This window comes from Syngnathoides biaculeatus, chromosome 6 (assembly GCF_019802595.1).
Source record: "Syngnathoides biaculeatus isolate LvHL_M chromosome 6, ASM1980259v1, whole genome shotgun sequence".
Classification (NCBI taxonomy): Eukaryota; Metazoa; Chordata; class Actinopteri; order Syngnathiformes; family Syngnathidae; genus Syngnathoides; species Syngnathoides biaculeatus.
In genome coordinates, this window is record NC_084645.1 from 20,473,640 (window position 1) to 20,492,287 (window position 18,648).

Sequence of the window (18,648 nt, forward strand, 5' to 3'; positions counted from 1 at the left end):
CAGTTTTGTCCGATACCGTTGAGCATTTAGAAGGTGATAATAGACGAAGGTAGGTGTAAATATGAGCGACTCTTGGCATAGAGGGCCCATATTTAATGCCCAAGTCGATGTTTTCGCCGATAAGAAAGTGGACCGTTAACCGCCTTGCGCTTGTCTTGGCCAACTGGATCTACGCACGGATCTGAAGAGGAAGTCATCCAGATTTACACAGAAAGGTTCAAAAGTGTAGAAATGTCTGGACGCGTACAAATACTTCCTTGCTGGATCTGTTCTCAATCAAGAATAAATCCCACGTAATGATGGAACCACTCACTTTTTTCAATACGAATACCAATATTACAATAAATAACCCCTGATTTTACACCAAGTTGTATTCATTACCTATGAGGGGAAAAAAAGAGAGGACGGAGACGGCTCCTCCGTGCACGGAAGCGCGTTGTGGCTACACATTAATCTACGTTAACATCTGTGTGACTGATGATTTATTTTCGTTTTGTAAATACACATTGGACTCATTTGAGAACAATGCTCATAAAAAAAAAAAGTCTGTCGGAGAGAGGTTTACCGAAGATTAATGTGTGGCCGCAACACGCTTCCGTGTACATTGCTGTCTTTTTTGTTGTTGTTGTTGTTGTTGTTTTTTACGCATTGTGAGACAAATGAGACAATTTGGCATTATAAATTCTTCTTGGTAATTTCAGATTGAGAATAATAATTCCTACCAGCATCCATCCCGTTTAATTGTCAAAATCCGTCGATATTTTCTGGTATTCCATACATAGAATGACCTCCTTGAAGATCTGTCTCGTCTGTTGTGACAACCAACAGCACAACAAGTCTCGGGTATTGTAAATATTCTGCTCCGGTTCAATGTCCCCCGCACCGTCGAGCGCCTCTTTTTGACCTGCAATATGGCGCCGTGAAAAATGGTGACGTCACGTGCGCGAGCTCTATAGCGTCGCTTTGAGAACAGGAACGCTTCCTTCGAGCTGTTTTTCACTTCCAGGTGACGTTGCGCGTCGTACCGGTACGCAAAATGAGAGAGAATTTGAAACCCAAACGTTGAAGCAAAGCACGCGCACTCATTTCACATCTTCTTGACGCCGTTGTTGGGCAAACAGAAATGAGCTTTGATTCTAAACGAGTTCTGCTATTACGCACATGCTGCAGCTTCACGTACGAGGCCAACATGGAGCATGTATTTTTTCATTTCTTTGCCGTTGTTTTGTTATTTGCGGCGCCTGGAATGCAGTGTGACTCAAACCCGATAAAAAAAACGATCGCTTGGAAATGCGCGACGTCGCGACTGAGCCGTCCGTAGCCGTCGCCTCACGCTCTCTCTCCGGTCTTCGACAGACTGTGTCGGCCCCTGGGATTCCCTTCCTACAATCCACGCTTCCCTGCCGGAAGTGACCCCGGAAGCCCAACAGAGTCCATCGCCCGCATCCCGTCCGGCCGCTTCCCTGGATTCCCCTCATTCGCTCCCTCTCGAGGCCGCGGCGGACAAAGCTCCACAGGCGACGACGGACCACAGCCCCTCGGCTCGAGGGGCCGCGGGCGGCAGGTCCACCCAGCAGAAGGCCGCGATCCGGGGGAAAGGGGGGGAGGCCGAGCGCGGGCCTCGGGTTTTGCCCGCCAAAGCCATCCTGGGGAGGCAGAGGGACGCTTGCTCCCCCCGCTTTGACAGAAAGGGGGCGGGCACCCAGGCGGTGGGCGCTCTCTGGCCGTGGGACCCCTACCTGAGCGTCACTCCTGACGGAGCCCCTCTGGCTGCTGGGGGCGGGGAAAGGCTGCTGAGCAGGGGGCTTTACCCCAGAGAGGAGGAGCGTCCCGGGGGCCACTCCAGCCTCTGCTGCCCCTATAAGAGCGCCGAGGAACCCCCCGCCAGGAGAGCCGCCTCCGCCGCCACCTCCCCGGGGCCCTGGAACATCCCCGGGCCGGATAATCTGCCTGCCACCCTGAGGTCCTGGACCTCCACTGTCAGCAGGTAGACGGGATCACTTTTCCCTCCTTCATCCGCCCCTCAACTCATTTGCGAGAGGATTATGACACCCGCCACCTTAAAAAAGATGATCAACGCTCACAAGTTGTTGTTGGAACGCAGCGTGAGGAGCCCCGAGATGCAGACAGAAGAACTTCTAGAACGCGTTTCCCAACCATTATGGGCTATTTGCAGTGGATAAGACCGCGCCCCTGACAATAATCCCCCCCCCCCCGCCTCTATAAATAGATTCAAGTGTAAAATATACAAGAAACCACTTTGGTATCATCCCAAACTGAAATGGCTCCAGTGGTTAGGAATCACGGTTCTACCGGTCCGTCCCGCGTTGCTCCTCACATGCCTAACAAAATATATCATATACTGTACTGTAAATGTAAAGATGTCAAAAAAAAATGTGTACATTTGTTGTTGTAAACAAGCAGATGACAAGAGGACCGGAAAAACATTAGATCCCGGACCGACTACATATCGAAGACACGGCCGCAAAATGGCCGCCCCTTGCATGGGATTTCCCGGAACGTGAACGAGGACAACTTGGTTCTCTTTTTCTTTTTTTTTTTTTTATAAACTAGCGACTGCAGATGAAGAAAAAGAAATCCCACTAGTACACCGAGTTCTGTACGCAGGCATCCGTCAACCGTTGTGCAGTGTCGTCATATTTATGGGAAGCCATTTCAGCTATTATACCCCACCACCATATCCTTGATATGCGACGCAAAGGATCTATGTACTAGTATGCTCTTTGTCCTCACTAGCATCTTAAAGGTGCCATTTTTTTTTTTTTTTACCCAAAAACTGTTTTCTATTATTGGGGACGTAAAATTGACTCCATGGTCCCACGGTGAGATTGTGACACATGAATTGCAATCAAAATAAAGTAAAAAAAAAATGCATTTTTCTTCCCATAATCGGCTCATCCGAACTTCTCAAGCTTATCTAGGTCACTAGCAAAGATCTACGCCTTCCTTTCCGCAACATCGCAAACGAGTACTCCGACCAATCAGAGTGTTTGCCAAATATGGTCAAAGCGGATACAAAACTGGGTCAAACAGAAGCAGCTGTCGGGGGGGGGGGGGGGGACTTTTCTGGACACTCGTAACAAAACAAGGTGTTTTGTTTTGTTTTGTTTTGGGTTTATTTTTCACATGAAACTGACACTTTTATACTCAGTCCACCAAAGTCCATGTTAGAGACTCTCGAAAATATGGGACCTTTTAGCCGCATATCAAGGACATGAAAATCCTCAAACGCCTTTCCAAACATCTTCATTAAGTGCTCTAAAAACAAGGTGGGGAAAAAAAGAAAAGAAAAACCGCTTCATCGCTCCAGTCCAGTCCTAAAAGCCTTTTAACTGTGCTACGTGTACCACATCACTGTGGGAGGGGGGCATCAGTATGAGGAAGACGAGGAGGAGGCCGAGTGCCTTGCTCAAAACCAACGCATGGGGGGCAGCAGGTGGCGCCCCTCAACGGTTGGTCTGTAGCATCGCTGCTGGTCATAATCATAATCGGAGATGCAAAAGTACGATAGGTAGCAGGTCAAAGTCTATGTCAGAATTCATAAAAAAATGATAAGCGTGCCAAAAAGTATTTGAAAAGGGTCCGAAGTAAATCATGACTGTCAACAAAGTAGTTTTTATAGTAATATTGTCATATTTATAGTCATTGGGCACACTATCAACTGAATATTAATGTTGCCATGATTAGCTAAAAATAACATTTAACCCCCCCCCCCCCTCCCCCTTCACAGTACCACAACACAAAGAGAGAAAGTGTTGCGCTAACAAGCAGGTTTTGCTTTTTTAAATTTATTGTTGTCACACAAAAGTGACAAGAATATGCCGGATCCGGTTCAAGTTCAACTGTGATATGAAAAAAAGAAAACTGGACTTAATGATTCAATTTGAAAAAATGCATTAGACAAAGTTAAGGAAAAAATACCTCAATTTTATATATAAAAAAAAAAAAAAAAAAAACGACAACTGTACTTAATTCTTTCATGTATTACACGATCCCAAGATTGAAACACTAACACTGGGCCAGTTCTCCTAATTATGCAAAATAATTCAAAATGCGCTGCAACATATTTTGGGGACATATTTCCAACCGCTTAACCTGGAAACCGACCGTTTCCATTTTTGAAATGGCAGCATAATTTTTTAATCGCCTTTGTTGAGTTTTTTTTCCTCAACATTTCGTCACAACCCAAAAGCAGAAAAAACCCAGCCGCGTTTTTTGCGTTTTTTTTTCCCTCAACAAGGTTGTTCGTTTACGTGTGGAGCAACTTCAAATGTCATTTTGGCAAAACGTAAAACATTCGTACGGTCACACCAGCGATGGCCTGACCCTACGGAGATACCAATTACGATTCCAGTTCCAGTTACAATTTTGACATGTTCTCTAGTTTATGAAACTTTTTTTTTTTAATTGGCTCCAAACCCCAAAATTATTTAACTTTGTGAGAGAGTATTAGAACCGCTCTAAGTTCTGTGTCGTCGCTGTCGTGCGTGAACTAATTAAATAAAAAAACATTTTTTGGGGGGGTATTAACTATATCTCAAATCATCTCTCCCCATTCAAATGAATGGAAATGCCATTACCCCCATAAAAAACTAAATATTTGTACAGTTTTTAATAACGAAAGTAGTGTAATATCATGCTTTATAAGAACGTACATAGAAAGTAAAGAATCAAAACGGATTGTGGATCCTGTTTTCTTCACGGGACTTCCTTGTTGTGGTCCAACTGTGCCATCAGGTGGCAGTGCAATACAGTCATGTAGACTTAAAAGAGTTTCACAACTACTGTAAGTCACTCAGTAAGCTCCAGGAACATTTTTAACCGATATATGCCCGTACGTTTTGTTACATCTGTCTGTCTACTTGTTGCACCACCGTTTGTTCAATATACATTTGTTAAAGCGTTACAACAACAGAACGTAAGATGCTATTGGTTAGCCTATCTATGGCGTTTTTGCTTTGTCAGCATTAACTTTTAAATGTTAACTGTTTTAAATGCACGTGTGATTAATTTTCTTTGATACTTCAACTCGGAGAGGCATCACACACCTTCCAGGAGGTGTCAAACTTGAGGCTCAGGGGCCAGATCCGGCTCACCGCCACATTTTACACGGCCCGTGAAAGAAAATCTCGTCAACGTCCGTGAGCCTTGCTAAAATCTGTAGCAAAATATTTCGATTATCATGCAGTAAATGTTGAGACATTGCAAAAGCATTTTTTTTTTGTTAGCAAAGCCCTTTTTACAGTAACTTGAACAATAACAACCTATTATCCTGACATCTGATCTGAAAACTATTTACCCATCAATTTGTGTAATAATAAAGCATTTTTTAACTACCCCTTGCGGGAAAAGCGTAACTACAGTGTGGCTTGTGACAAAAAGAAAAGTTTGACACTCCTGCGCGTAAAGTTTTGATATTATGACGAATTTTTCCTAAAATATTCTCGCAAGTCAAAGCCAAAAAGTCGCCAAAGACTGACACGTATGTTGTAAAAAAAAATATATATATATATATAATAATAATACAGACACACATGATGACTGATTTGTTTTGTGAAAAAAAAAAAAATGTGAAATTTGGACTTTTGGCTGACAGCGACTCTTAATATCAACGCAAGTCTCACACTGACTTCAAACTGATGGACATCTTGAGGAGTATTTTTAATTATGAAGGTTTGAAATGAAGTCCATAATCAGACGTTGTCCATCTTCGCTCACGCACCCGTCCTGCCTGCTGTGATTCATTTTGTATCCGGCATAAAAAATTAAAAAAAAAAAAAAAAAAAAGGTCCTAACTCTTTGTGAAGAACGACGACACATCCCCGTCATGTTTACTTGTGTAGTATTAACCGAGTACTCTTCACCTTGTACAGCTGTATTCCTACAAATATCGTTTACTGTATCCTTGATACTGTAGTTTCAAAGACATGAACAACTATTTTTATGAAATGCGACAGTACGGATAGATTACATTTTGCTAAGAAAAAAAACACCCCCTGAAAAAAAAAACTTGTTTACTGAAAGATATTGTGAAATATTGTCAAATGAACTCTGGACATGTTGTGTGGGACGCTAGGACTTGATCGTGTACGACGGAAAAGGCGAGGAGGAATTGAGTGGTGGGATTTTATTTAATAAACATTTACACATAGGCACCTTTTGTGTGGCTCTTTTTTTTATGGTTACAATTTAATGTTTGGCTTTAGTGTGATCTTTTTTTTTCTACCAGCTGCTCCATAAAATAGAGCAAAATATTGATTTTTTTTTTTTTTTTTTGCAAAGTCTTTCCTGGCCCGTGAGCATTTATTTGATATCCCAGTCGTGGGCTGAATTCTCACCGAAAAGTGCAAACGAGCGACGCGATGTCAGCCGACCGTCTGAGTGAAATCGGTGTCAGCAGGGGGCGCCACATGCTCCTTTGCCTGCTGCGGATTCGCCGGGTTTTCCTCCTGGGGTGACGACAACGGGGGCAAAAATGAAGATGACGAGGGAAAGAAAGCCAAAGTCGTGTTTGAGACGAGCACCTTGACGGTTTTGTAGATTCCCATTTGGAGGCGACAGCAGACCACGTCCACGAGGAAGCCCACCGCGCTGTGCACCATCCCTGCGGTACAAAGTACACACTACACTGCACAAGCGACCTCAGGAGTCGTACTTTCATACGCGCTTCGTTCACTCAATACGTTTTCTTTACGAGCGACTTTCAGCGCGGAGAAAAAGACATTTCAGAGTAGAGTCACCGATGGTGTAGCGGTACACACGCCTGCCTTTGGTGCGGGCAGCGTGGGATCGATTCCCGCTCAGTGATGGTGTCAATATCTGCCCTGCGACCGGTTCGGGGTCTCCAACTTTCCCCCCGAAGCTAGCTGGGATAGGCTCTGGCTCTCCCGTGACCCTTGTGAGCATAAGCGGCTTGGATGATGGATGGATGGATGGCATTTCATAGTATTATCATGTATTAAAGATTATCACTATCGTCATGATGCACTCAAGATTTTCAAGGATTTTGTTTCTGTATAGTTTCATCAACAATCACTTTTTTTTCATAAAATGAATGTTACATGGTTTGAAAAGATGAAAATGTTACAGTAAAGTTCCACATAATTACACATACTATAGATAGCGTTTGAAATATTAAATTGCAACTTGGTTAAATTCACAATATGGTTTGAAATTCATAAAATTTGTTACCAGATTTTCGAAAACACTGAAGTCACAATTTACTGCTGGACGACTGGTTACCACATCTGCCTTACAGTTCTAAGGATACGGGTTCAAATCCGATCCTACCTGCGTGGATTTGTATATATGAAATGAATTTAATACACAAACTACTAACATGCATTTTTTTAAAGAAAATCACTACGTAGTAAAATGAAATATTTTAAAATACTGTATTTACACCAATTAGTTACCAAACACTTTATCTGAAACAATTATATTCAAATTTAAAAATACCTACACATTGATTTTGATGACATTTTTTAAAATATATAAAATTTTGCTTCGCTTGCTTGCTTGCTGCCAGTCAAAGTGCCCTGGCGATGGTTGTTTCTAAAATTTATGAAATATATCGTAGAATGGACGGTATTTTGAAAGGTTTTTACTACTTTTGCACGCATTTGTCACACTTAAATCTTTCGCATCAAACAAATTTTAATATTGGTCACAGACAAAACGCAAAATGCAGTTTTTAAATGGAGCTTTTTATTAAGAGAGAACCAAAAATGTAAATCTACATGGCCCTGTGTGAAAAAGTGATTGCCCTGCCTTTCTGTGGTTTATCATACCAGAGTTTGACTTCTCGAGCCAAACGTGTTCTCAATTAAGAAATCACTTCAATAGAACAAAAGATGCTTTAAAAGATGGACGTTAGGCCAACGTGTAAAAGAAATTCTGGAACAAGCAAGTCAGCTGTAAGAATTTGGAATAGCTTGCAAAGCCATTCCTAAAGCTTTGGGACTCCAGCAAACCACAGTGAGAGCCAGCCAAATTACCCCTTAAGCGCAGCGACTGGCACAAACAGTTAGTAAATGGAAGTGGGGGGAATCACTTTTTCACACGAGACCAAGTAGATTTGGATTTTTTTTCTTCCTTAATAATAAAAAACTCCACTTACCATTTTGTATTTACTTATATTGCCTTTTATTCCATTTTAAATTGCTTTATGACAGGAAACGCGTGGGGGCGGGGGGAGATCAGGAAGCGTGCAAACACTTTCACTTCACCAAAGTAGAAACGTTTTGAAGTTGCGGCACGAGCGAGTGACCTGTGGTGGAGAAGATGCCTCCGACGATGCCACACAGACGCACCAGAAACTTCCATAGCGGCATGTGCTGCTCGCTCACTTTCACCATCAGAGAGCTGATGTCGTACTTCATGAAGATTCCCGAGATGCCGTGGCTGCCCGCCGCGTGGTTGATGGCGCGTTCCTACACGGGGGGGGGGGACAAAACACACACAGCTCGTGAGACCCTCCTGACTGGGCCGGCGAGCCTCCGAAAGGAAAACCGGGCCGCGTACCCGCTCGGTGACCGAGTACTGATGCGTGTCGGCCGCCACTTTGTACGTGTTCAGTTTGGTGGGGACGATGGTGATGAAGTACTGAAACATGTGATTGGCTGAGGAAAACATGCACAAAGGCGCGTCACGTGAGAGTCGGTCAAAGCACACGTTCAGAACAAGCGAGGAAAACGTCCGTTACAGTCGCCGGTGACTTTTTCTGTGCCGTCCAAGGTGCTGATGACGCCCGGGATGTCTTCTCCGAACGATAAGTGGTCGATGCGGTGGGAAAAGTTAAAACCTGCAAAACGCGCGCAATAATAAAAATCATCAAAGTGGATTTGATGAACAAAAAAAAAAAAAATGAAGGTTAATCAACTCACTGTCATGGCTGACAAGAGCTGCTAGGTGGGCGTGGCCTCGTGGATGAGGGATGGACCTGTGACCCAAAAAAAAAAACTATTCAATATGTTAATGTCGTCGTATATCAAATCAAATCGGTTCTCTGCATTATGATTATCGGGGTTGCCGGCAGTCTGTACAGCACGTGTTGAGTGTGCGCCTTTAAGGGGCGTGGCCCAGCAAGTTAGCGCGCACGCATACGTACTTTCCAACTGTGATGTGGAAGTTCCCGGCCACCTTGTTGACGTACAAATGTCCGTGAATGCGGCAGGCGGTTAGAGACGTGCTGCTGTCCGTGCTGAAGAAAAAAAACGAAAATAAAACAAAATACACTGGCAAACCTTCCAATGTATCAACACAGAGCAGTGATTCACTTATCAGGTTGTCAATAAAAAGGTGTATAAAACCAAAGACATTCATTTATAAAATGGCAATTACATTTTGAAATCAATGTATCAACTTGCCGATCGCAGTCAACCAAAACGCACGTAAAATTTCACACAGGCAAAAAACACCTTTTTGGCTTTTGAGGCTAGCATGTGTAAGCTTTTGTTTTGTTTTCTTCCTTTCCACACACGATTAAAAAGTGTCAGCTCCTCTTGCGTCTCGCTGTTTTTTCCAGTTTTTGATCTCTTTGCTATTTCCCGCCTTTGCAAGTGGGCGAGGGGGCGCCGCCGCACACACATCATCACTCACCACCATCAAGCAATCCATTTGTAGACTAAAATCAACATTCATGTTTGTCAAACGCAACTATTTGATTAAAATGCAAACAATTTTTGACGCCTCCCAGTATTTAGATTTGAGGGAGATAGCGGATTGTGGTTTTTCAACAACCCCCAGGGCCTGCACGCCTGTGAACTCTGCCTAGCAACAAGTGATGCATTAGTGTGACAAGCAAATTCTATTGGATTGATGCTCCGGCTAAATAGTTTATTATAAAAAGTTTGACCTTTACTTCTAATATGACAGACGGGACTGGAGCATCCCTAAATGTCCTGCTCAGGCGTATTCGGACTGATTTGCCGTGACCGAACAGATAAGTGCGTGCGTTGCGCACCTTCGGGACTGCGCAGGCGGAGATCCTTTCACGGCGGTCTTGAAGATCAAGTCCTGCAGCGAGTGCTCCACTCGCAGACGCTCCTGGATGTGAAGAAGAGTCCTGTGAAAGAAAACCGGATGGCCCCGCCGTTAAGTATGTCGTTGAGTTGAATTGGCTCTGTGACCATCCTGGCAACTCGATTCACGATTGTAATACACATTGTAGCACTGGATTGTTGGAAATTACATAAAAAAAAAAAAAAAGGAATAAAAAAATGAACTGTTGTATGTATTGCAGTGTTTGTGTGTGCCTTTAAGGGGCGAGGCCGAGTGTATGACATCAGGGGCAGAAAGTCTTTTGACCAGTTACGTTTCCGTGCGAGTGTGTGGACGTGAGCTGGGGCCTACAGCAGCTCCTTGCGAGTGTTCTCGGTTTGCATTTGTTGCGTTCAATAAATGGCTGAAAGCGCATCAGCAGGTCTTCTTGCCCACATGCGACGGCATCACGGTACCGTTTATGTCCACTTCCCTCACATTTTGACAAACAAACCAAAAGAAATCAAGCAAGCCACGGTTCTCAACTCAAACAACTCATAAAATGGTACACTTGTAAGTCAAGGTACTACTACCGTAATTTCTGGCCTATAAACCGCAACTTTTTTCCACACGCGTTCAACCCTGCGGTTTATGCGGTGATGCGGCTAATTTGTGCATTTTTTTTCTAACAGTTGCAAGGGGGCACCCGGCCGGTGGAATATATGCGCCGAGGAAGTGACTTTTACCGCCCTGCTAGCACTGCTGTGTCTCAGCGATCTTTACCGGTATTTTTTTTTTTTTTAAACTGACACTGTTAGCGCTGTGCTAGTGTGTTGCTGCTGTTACTTCCAAGTCTCAGTGATTTTTACCGGTATGTTGTTTTTTTTTTTTTTAACCGGCTCTGTTAGCGCCGTGCTTGCGATAGCAGCCGCGCTACTATGTTTTTGCTGCATCTCAGAGAATTAGATATCTTTTTTTTTTAACTGGCTCTGTTAGTGCTGTGCTACCATGTTGCTACTGTGTAGCTGCCGTGGGTGTTTTTTTCTTACCGGTATGTTTCGGGTTTTTTTAACCAGCCCTGTTTGTGCTACCGTGTTGTTGTAAACCCTATGTTAAGATAAGCTAAGGTATTAAAACTTTGAAAACTCTTTCTGTTTACCATCTTTCTTTGTAAATATCTTGTGTTTCAATGTGGGCACTTGCGGCTTTTCCACAGGTGCGGCTTATGTACCAAGTGGTATTTCCTTCACAAATGTACGAGGTGAGGCATATAATCCGGTGCGCTCTGTAAAACGGAAATTACGGTATTTTACTACTAAATCCAGAGTCCTGGGAAGTTTTGTCATCCATTTTTTTTTTCATGTTTATGCCACCAGTAGGATGCTGAATGACATCACGACGTCAACTTACATGTGCCATATTTTTTGCTGTGGCGACAGTTCAAAGTTGACCTAAAATATAGGAATGGACAAAAAAAAAAAATTTTTTTTAAAAAGATATATTACAGCATTCCATCGGTGACAATTTTTATTCATAAATATAAATGTGGGGATAATAGGTTCATTTCTTCAGGGATGAACTTGATCTTCACTGTTCACCTTGCAGCTAAAGTGCACGACAAACTCATTTCAATTCAAGAAGAAAAATGCAAAATTAAATTGGATTTTCTTTTTTAATGTGCAAATAGGTGAACCTGCACATGCTGAAAAGTGTACACTGTAGATGCCAAAAGTTGACAGCGAAAGGTTCCTAAAACATCAAGACCATGAACACAACGATGAACCCACGTCCCACAGATTCAGTACTTGTGTCATTTAACATCAACTACATTCACATGACACTCATCAATAATGTCAGGTATGGATCTACGCAAAATAAAAAGGAATTAAATTTACAGTGCCGTGATGCTGATCGAAAAAAATCCAACCTAAAGAAACTCACCGGCTGGTATTTTAGCCCATCGGAAGCAACCATGGTCTCTGCCAGATCCAGAACATCGGCGCCAATGTCTGCAATTTTAAAAACGTGACATATTCCATAAAGTGTACAAAAACACAGACAAAACATTAGGTAGACCGGAGTTCTAATAGGACAATTTACAATGGCGTCGCACGGTTTTACGGGTTCGGCAAGTCACCTCAATGAACATCACCACTTGTACTGACACTTCACTCGCTAAACTACAAGAAAATCATCAAGTGCATCACGGGAAATTATTGGATTTCACTCAATTGTTGTAAAAAAAACGATAAAAAAAATACAAATAGTGCATCATTGTTAAACTATGACCAAGATTTACATTTAAATGTTCTTTTACTAGATGGGAGAAGCTATACGAGTGATTAGCGTATCTTATGTTTATGAATCGGTTTTGTAGTGTACGTTGAGGTATTCTTCTCATGTAAATTATGACACAAAATTATGTACCTTGTCTCAATAAAGCTTGGGAAACCCTTTGACAAAATGGTCATTTATTGATCAACTGGAAAGTGTTGCCCTCCCAGTTCTGAGGACCTGGGTTCAATCCCAGCGTCGCCTGTGTGGAGTTTGCATGTTCTCCCCGTGCCTGCGTGACTTTTCTCCGGTTTCCTCCCACATCCCAAAAATCATGCAACATTTAATTGGACACTCTAAATTGCCCCGAGGTGCGACTGCTTGTTTGTCTCCATGTGCCCCGCGACTGGCTGACAACCAGTTCAGGCTGCCCGTTGACAGCTGGGATGGACTCCAAAACTCCCGCGACCCTTGTGAGGATAAGCAGCTAAGAAAATGGACGGACGATTGATTATGATGACTTACGCTGGCATCTCATGGCGACGGTGATGTCGATGTTTATCCTCAGTTTGCTGCAACAGAAATGACAGCAGCTTCGATACAATTTTTTTTTTTTTTGGGGGGGGGTGAATAAGAATAATAAGAATAAGAAATGTCACTAGTTCCTGTTGTCGCTACCTGCTGAAGTCTTTATCGACCTCGTACTCGTATTTCATCCACGTGTCCCTGTAGACAAAAAATTCCAAGAAGGCGAGCGCGGCCATGGCGCTGAACGCAATCAGGGACACTGGAAGGAGCGAGAAACGACAAAAAAAGGGTTTACATTAAAAATTAAAACAAAACAAAACCATATATACACACACACACCAAAGCGTGTTGAAGGTGGACGTGGCTTGATGCGCCCACCCCGCGACCCCCTCCCCGACTTACCTGTGCCGCCGCTGGCTGACGACTCCACGTAGCTCTCGGGGACTTTGGGGAAGGCGTCCAGTTCCTTGACCAGCGTCAACGCTTTCTTTTTGTTCAGTCTCCTCATCTTGGCGGAACTTCGGCACTGAATGAATGTCGTCAGATGACTTTTGCCTGTTTTTTTTTTTTTTTGTTGTTGTTTGGTCAAGTTGACGTGCTGACGTTTAGCAACATGACAGCTGCTAGCTTGCTAGGCTAGCCGGCTAAAGAGAATATAGACATGGTTTTGGTGGAAAATGGTCGACTGTTATAGGATTGAGGGCTTTCAGCGAGGTACACCATAAAAATCGAATTCAAAATGAATCGTAAAATTAAAAATGAGGAGCAGGAAATGGAGGAGAGCGTACCGGTAGTTGGGAATCCGGTTTTGAGACGAAAAAGGAAAACGTTTTGACGTGGCGCCCTCGGGTGGACACTAAAAGAACTACAAGTGGGGGAAAAGCATACGACGTTTCCGAGTTACGAACAGCGACAGAGGCGTAAGAATTTCGTCACGCGTCTCAAGGAAGCACGCTACTTATTAGTTTTAGATTTATGGCCAAGAAGTGTTTTAACACCGCCCCCCCCCTCCCGAAAAAAAAAAAATCCCATCATTATAATTAATTCCTGTATATTCCATTGCCATATTTTGTTATTTGAACCCGGAATTGGGGCCATCCAACATACTGCAAATATTTTTAATATTAATGTTCATCATCCGTTAAAAAGTGTGAGAAAAATCTTACTCCTCTAGTTTACTGTAAATAAAGTCCATAAAATCCTTCTCAATGATTACCAATCACTGTAAATCAGACCAATGTTGTAACTCTGAAAACAATAAACAATGAATAGTTTAGCATTTCTACGGTTTTGATGAGTATACAACATGCAGAAATTTAGTTTATTGTAGTTTGGAGATTGAAGCTCATTGTGATCAATGAAAATAATGGATCAATTCCCGTGTGTAGCCGTTGTACTGCAAAGTGTAACATATAATGGAGACACAATTACACACAGCTTCACAGCCTGCTCGGCTTACGATAATACTCCATAATTTTTGGCAATTCAATCTTGATTTATGTGAACGGTCCCTTCTGAAGTTCAAGTCAAGAGAAATGAAGAGGTTGGATGTGTCCTTCCCTTGTCTGCCTTGAGGTTCTGGGTTTGAATCTCACCTCCGCTCTTCCTTTGGGGGACTTTTTTTTTTTTTTTTTAAATGAAGATTGAATCATCTTTAGGTGTGAATTAATGTATTATAAGTGTAAATGTTTGCTTGTCTATATGTATATTCATGACTTGCAAATGACTCATGACCGGTCCAGGGTGCGTCCCCCAAAGTCAGCAGCAGCCCTTTTACATCCCTTTTGGGTGGAAAGCGGACATAGGTAAACATGCTGAAGACATAAGTGTTTTTTTACAGCCATCTATTAAATTATGTCAACAGCCAAGTGGTTAATGCGCTACAGTTGCTACTTGACTCACAAATTTAATTCATTGTGACCAAATTTTTGACTTCTCAAATCCAAAACCATTTATCATCCCGCCAGACCCTCCCCATAAAAACTCTGTAACGTCTTAAATAAAGTATAAAATCTATTCAAATCTTTTTTGCGGGGATGCCGTAAATCGTGGCGTTACATGAAAAATTTTGTAATTGCCTATTTGTGCCATGAGATGGCAGCAGAATCACTTGCATTAGAGAAGGCTATGGCCTGATAGCTGACAAAGCATCCCTCAATTCAACATCAAAGCGAGAAAAATGCAAGGGTTAGGTCTTATTCATGTGTGTGCCTTTAAGGGGTGTGGCCTATGAGTGACATCAGGGTTTGAAGTCGGGTAAAGACCTGTGTCAGCGTCTGAGCGTGAGACGTGGACCACAGCAACTCCTTGCAAATGTTGCCATTTTGTGTTTGCCTCGTTCAGCAAATGTCAAAAAAGTGCATCGGTGAGGGTGCCACGCCTTGTCCACATATGAGGGGCGGAGCTATTCGGCAGGCACCGAGTCCGGGCCCTCATCCTGCAGGCCGGCCGTGCGATGGACGTCGGAGCCGGGCGTGTCGGGCGGTTCTTGCGAGAGCTCCTCGGAGGATTTGCTTTGGGCGGGGGAGACCACGTCGGGACTGGAGTCGTAGCAGTCCGAGCTCTGTGCTGAGGCGGCGGCGGCGGCGGTAGCGACGCTCGGCGGCGCCGGGTCCAAGTCGTCGTCGTCGTCCTCCGGGATGTGTGACTCGTGGATGTCTGCGAAAGGAAGAAATAATTTTTTTTTTTTTTTTTAGAGAAAGGAAAGGCCCGACACAAGTCTGCCATGACAGACGGACAATCATGTTGTTGTCGACACAGTCAGATATGTCGGCCCATTTAAGGCCTTGTTGATAACAGAATCAGTACCAGAGCGTCAGACAATTATCCGCGCAAGAAGCGTCAACACGAACCAGCGAGAGTTTGGCTTTATCATCTGGGGAAGGAATGCGTGAGTTTCCTTGTTTCTCCCCTCCGTGAATGGTGGATTAAGACAAAAAAAAAAAAACAAATCCGAGCATTTCCTGATTTGCTAGCCGTGCGTTACGAAGCATTGCACCACTTCAGCCAAAGGAAGTTATCTTCAAAGCCTGACCCGCTCAACTGTGAACTGCACAGCAATTTATTCATAAAATGCTTTTTAACTTTTCCGGTGGATCCGTGTTTTGCACTTTACTTGCAAGCGAACAGGTGAGACATAAACACCGTATGGTGAAAGTAATTTTACTCACTTCACAACAATCAACAATTTGGCAGGTGGAATTAGCAAAATAATTTTTCAAAAAAAAAAAAAAAAAGAGGCTTCAAGCAGTTTAATGCCACTCGAAATTCCATTTACGGTAGAACTAAAGGTAAAAGAAAGACAATTACGCTTTGTATGTTTCAAACCACTGCAGACACTCTGGTCGCTTGAAGCTAATACATAATTGGAAACCCCATAGACGGGCTAACAGGATTAGCATCAATGCTGTGGTGTTAAAACCTTTAAACTACAGAGGGTTGAATAGAAACATTGAATCAACAGATGGAGACAGATAATATAACAATGAAGCATGTATTCCTTATCCTCTGCAAAGAAAAACTAATATTGCAGCAGGAATGAGGAGTCGAACCAGGTTTGTATCATACTGCCCCCGAATGGTCAGGGTGGACACAGCATGATGCCCACCGAATTGAAGCAAAAACATTTTATTTACAGTTTCAGTTCATTTTTTTAGACATTTATGGCCTACAAATTTATTTCATACAAATATTAATTGTGATTATTGACATTAGGTGGAGGTTAGCCATTTGGGATGTGTCACATCCATATTTGTAAACCAAGGACGCCCGATATTGATTTATGACGTAAAAACAAAAAAATGTTGACTTACTACTGAAAGCATCTGGGTACTGCTTGCCAATCTTTCCTTTTAGTGTCCTGAGGAGAGAAGATATTTTAATATCTCTAATGTTTAAATCGGGAATACACAAAGAGGCCACATACACAAAAAAATGGAAGAAAGAGGAAAAGCAAAGTGCATGATAAGGAATTATTTATTTATTTTTATTTTTTTTTTTACTTTTTCCTCTGAGGCCATGTTTATCTTATTAACTTTATGTCATATTAAAATTTGTGCCCAGCGGCCTACCTGATCCGTCGGAAGACGCTGTCTAAATCTTTCTTCATCTCGATGAGAGTGCGAGTGTGGAGCAAGAAGCGCTCGTTCATCTGCTGCAGTCGCACGTTGGAGAGCCCGTTGAAGTTGATCAGCATCTCGTTGGTCTTCTCAAAGCGGTCCAACCTGATAGCGGACGTATTTCGTTGAGGCGCGCACAAAATTACCACTTTTCAAAATGAATATTCAATAAAACATGAACGACAACAAAAATATTGTGATCGCGACGTACATGTGTCTCTGAGCCTGGATGATGGCGTTGACGTCCTCGGCGTTGACCATGCTCAGCATCCTGCTGCAGAACACGCCGGAGGCGGTGGGCTCCACCATGGTGAAGCGTCAGATGCCGAGCGGTTCCAAATAGCAATCAAATGTTAGCGCAAAACCTCACGCTTATGCTGGAAAGGCGTTAAAAATAAATAAATAAATAAAAATCTCAGGAAAATATCTTAATTTTATTTAGGATTAATCAGAGGCACTTGAAATGGTAGCGAGAGTGTGATGATTTTGTTGCTTATTTTCACTTCCGATGTAAAAAAAAAAAAAAAGTTACGTTTTTATTAATTGCATTGTACACTTTTATAGGTCACAGTAGTCATGATTGGAATAAAAGATTTGAAATGATTTAACTTATTGGTATTTTGTATGTCACAAAAACCTGGCAGAGTAAACATAGATCTGTATATAACTGCAGATGGATAGAACAGTAGGTTACATAGGAACGCATATTTATATTTATACACTTATTTAATAAGAAACGTAGTCCTGACAAAAGGCCATGATGTTAATTAATTCCGTCAACCTTTGTCGATTTATTTTCATTTGTTCCGCTGCTAAATTAAAGGAAAGCTAACTTAACTAACAATGTCAAAATAACAACCGAAGCATAAAAAAAAATATATATATATATATATATATATATATATCTACCGGGAGTACCTCGGAAGATGGATATGCATTAATAAATGTCCGTACTTGCAGCTCGACCGTTGCCCAGCTAGCCACCTGCTAAATCATAACAAAGTACTTCCCGGTTCAGCTACTTCCTTGTCACGAGCAGGGTATGTCCGGTGGTGTCTCTTTTTTATATCATCCCCTTTCTTTATTGGAAACCCGGTATAAAAGCAACATTCCGCCATTACGTAAAACTCAAATGTTGCGTAGTTGTAAAAAAAAATCGAAAGAAAATGTTGACATATATTTGATAACCATATTAAAACAAGACGATAGTAATCCGACACCAATACCTTAATAAAAGAGAAGTAGACATTTGAAAAATATGGCCCTATAGTCGATAGAGTTCCGTTTCCACGGCCGTGACGTAATTCGAATTTGGACGTAAATCTTTCACTCACCAACGCATTAAGTACGTAAACTATTTATTGTCATTATTGTACTTCTCAAATTACCCGTCCTTGTAAATACGTCACTGGAGCAGACTAAAATTATACGGGGTGATCGTTACTTGATCCCCTTGATGTATTTTCAATATTATAGTTTATTGATTAGGGTAACTGATTTTCAGTCAAAATTGTCAAAAAGAACACAAAAGTTCAACGTTGCGCATTTCATTGAGTGAAATTCAGTCATTGATTTTATCCCGTATACCTTTTCTGATCATTTAAACGGTGTTTTAATAAAAACTGAGATTCTTTGCGTTAATCTAATCTCAGCACTTGTTCAATTTTATTATTTTCTTTTTATTTTTGCTTAACATTGGTCCTCGTGGCGGCACGGTGATACAGCT

The 18,648-nt window shown here is 42.3% G+C and overlaps 3 protein-coding genes across 6 annotated transcripts in view; 1 reads left to right on the forward strand and 2 right to left on the reverse strand.

The window, feature by feature from the left end:
* LOC133502599 (membrane-associated guanylate kinase, WW and PDZ domain-containing protein 2-like) overlaps nucleotides 1–4,178 on the forward strand; it is an 88,188-nt gene extending 84,010 nt beyond the window's left edge. For all 3 annotated transcript variants that reach the window (XM_061823588.1, XM_061823590.1, XM_061823589.1), the window contains exon 22: nucleotides 1,357–4,178. In XM_061823588.1, coding sequence (XP_061679572.1) covers nucleotides 1,357–1,991 — 635 coding nt within the window. In that variant the 3' untranslated portion in view covers nucleotides 1,992–4,178. The remainder of the gene's footprint in view (nucleotides 1–1,356) is intronic.
* Nucleotides 2,546–13,641, reverse strand: ergic2 (ERGIC and golgi 2). Its single transcript, XM_061823591.1, has 13 exons — nucleotides 13,207–13,641; nucleotides 12,955–13,063; nucleotides 12,802–12,848; nucleotides 11,944–12,011; nucleotides 11,413–11,453; nucleotides 9,986–10,087; nucleotides 9,131–9,223; nucleotides 8,907–8,962; nucleotides 8,726–8,824; nucleotides 8,545–8,642; nucleotides 8,291–8,453; nucleotides 6,546–6,625; nucleotides 2,546–6,470 (listed from the first exon to the last, which is right to left on the reverse strand). The coding sequence occupies exons 1-13, from the start codon at nucleotides 13,310–13,312 to the stop codon at nucleotides 6,387–6,389; spliced, it is 1,146 nt and encodes a 381-aa protein (XP_061679575.1). The 5' UTR covers nucleotides 13,313–13,641; the 3' UTR covers nucleotides 2,546–6,386.
* A 265-nt stretch (nucleotides 13,642–13,906) lies between these two features.
* kxd1 (KxDL motif containing 1) lies at nucleotides 13,907–17,987 on the reverse strand. Of its 2 annotated transcripts, none has more exons than XM_061823593.1 (5): nucleotides 17,877–17,987; nucleotides 17,134–17,299; nucleotides 16,875–17,027; nucleotides 16,617–16,663; nucleotides 13,907–15,462 (listed from the first exon to the last, which is right to left on the reverse strand). In XM_061823593.1, the coding sequence occupies exons 2-5, from the start codon at nucleotides 17,229–17,231 to the stop codon at nucleotides 15,209–15,211; spliced, it is 552 nt and encodes a 183-aa protein (XP_061679577.1). In that variant the 5' UTR covers nucleotides 17,232–17,299; nucleotides 17,877–17,987; the 3' UTR covers nucleotides 13,907–15,208. The 2 variants fall into 2 exon arrangements, with proteins under 2 accessions (XP_061679577.1, XP_061679576.1); XM_061823592.1 differs by having other exon boundaries at nucleotides 17,841–17,966.
* Nucleotides 17,988–18,648: the final 661 nt, after the last annotated feature.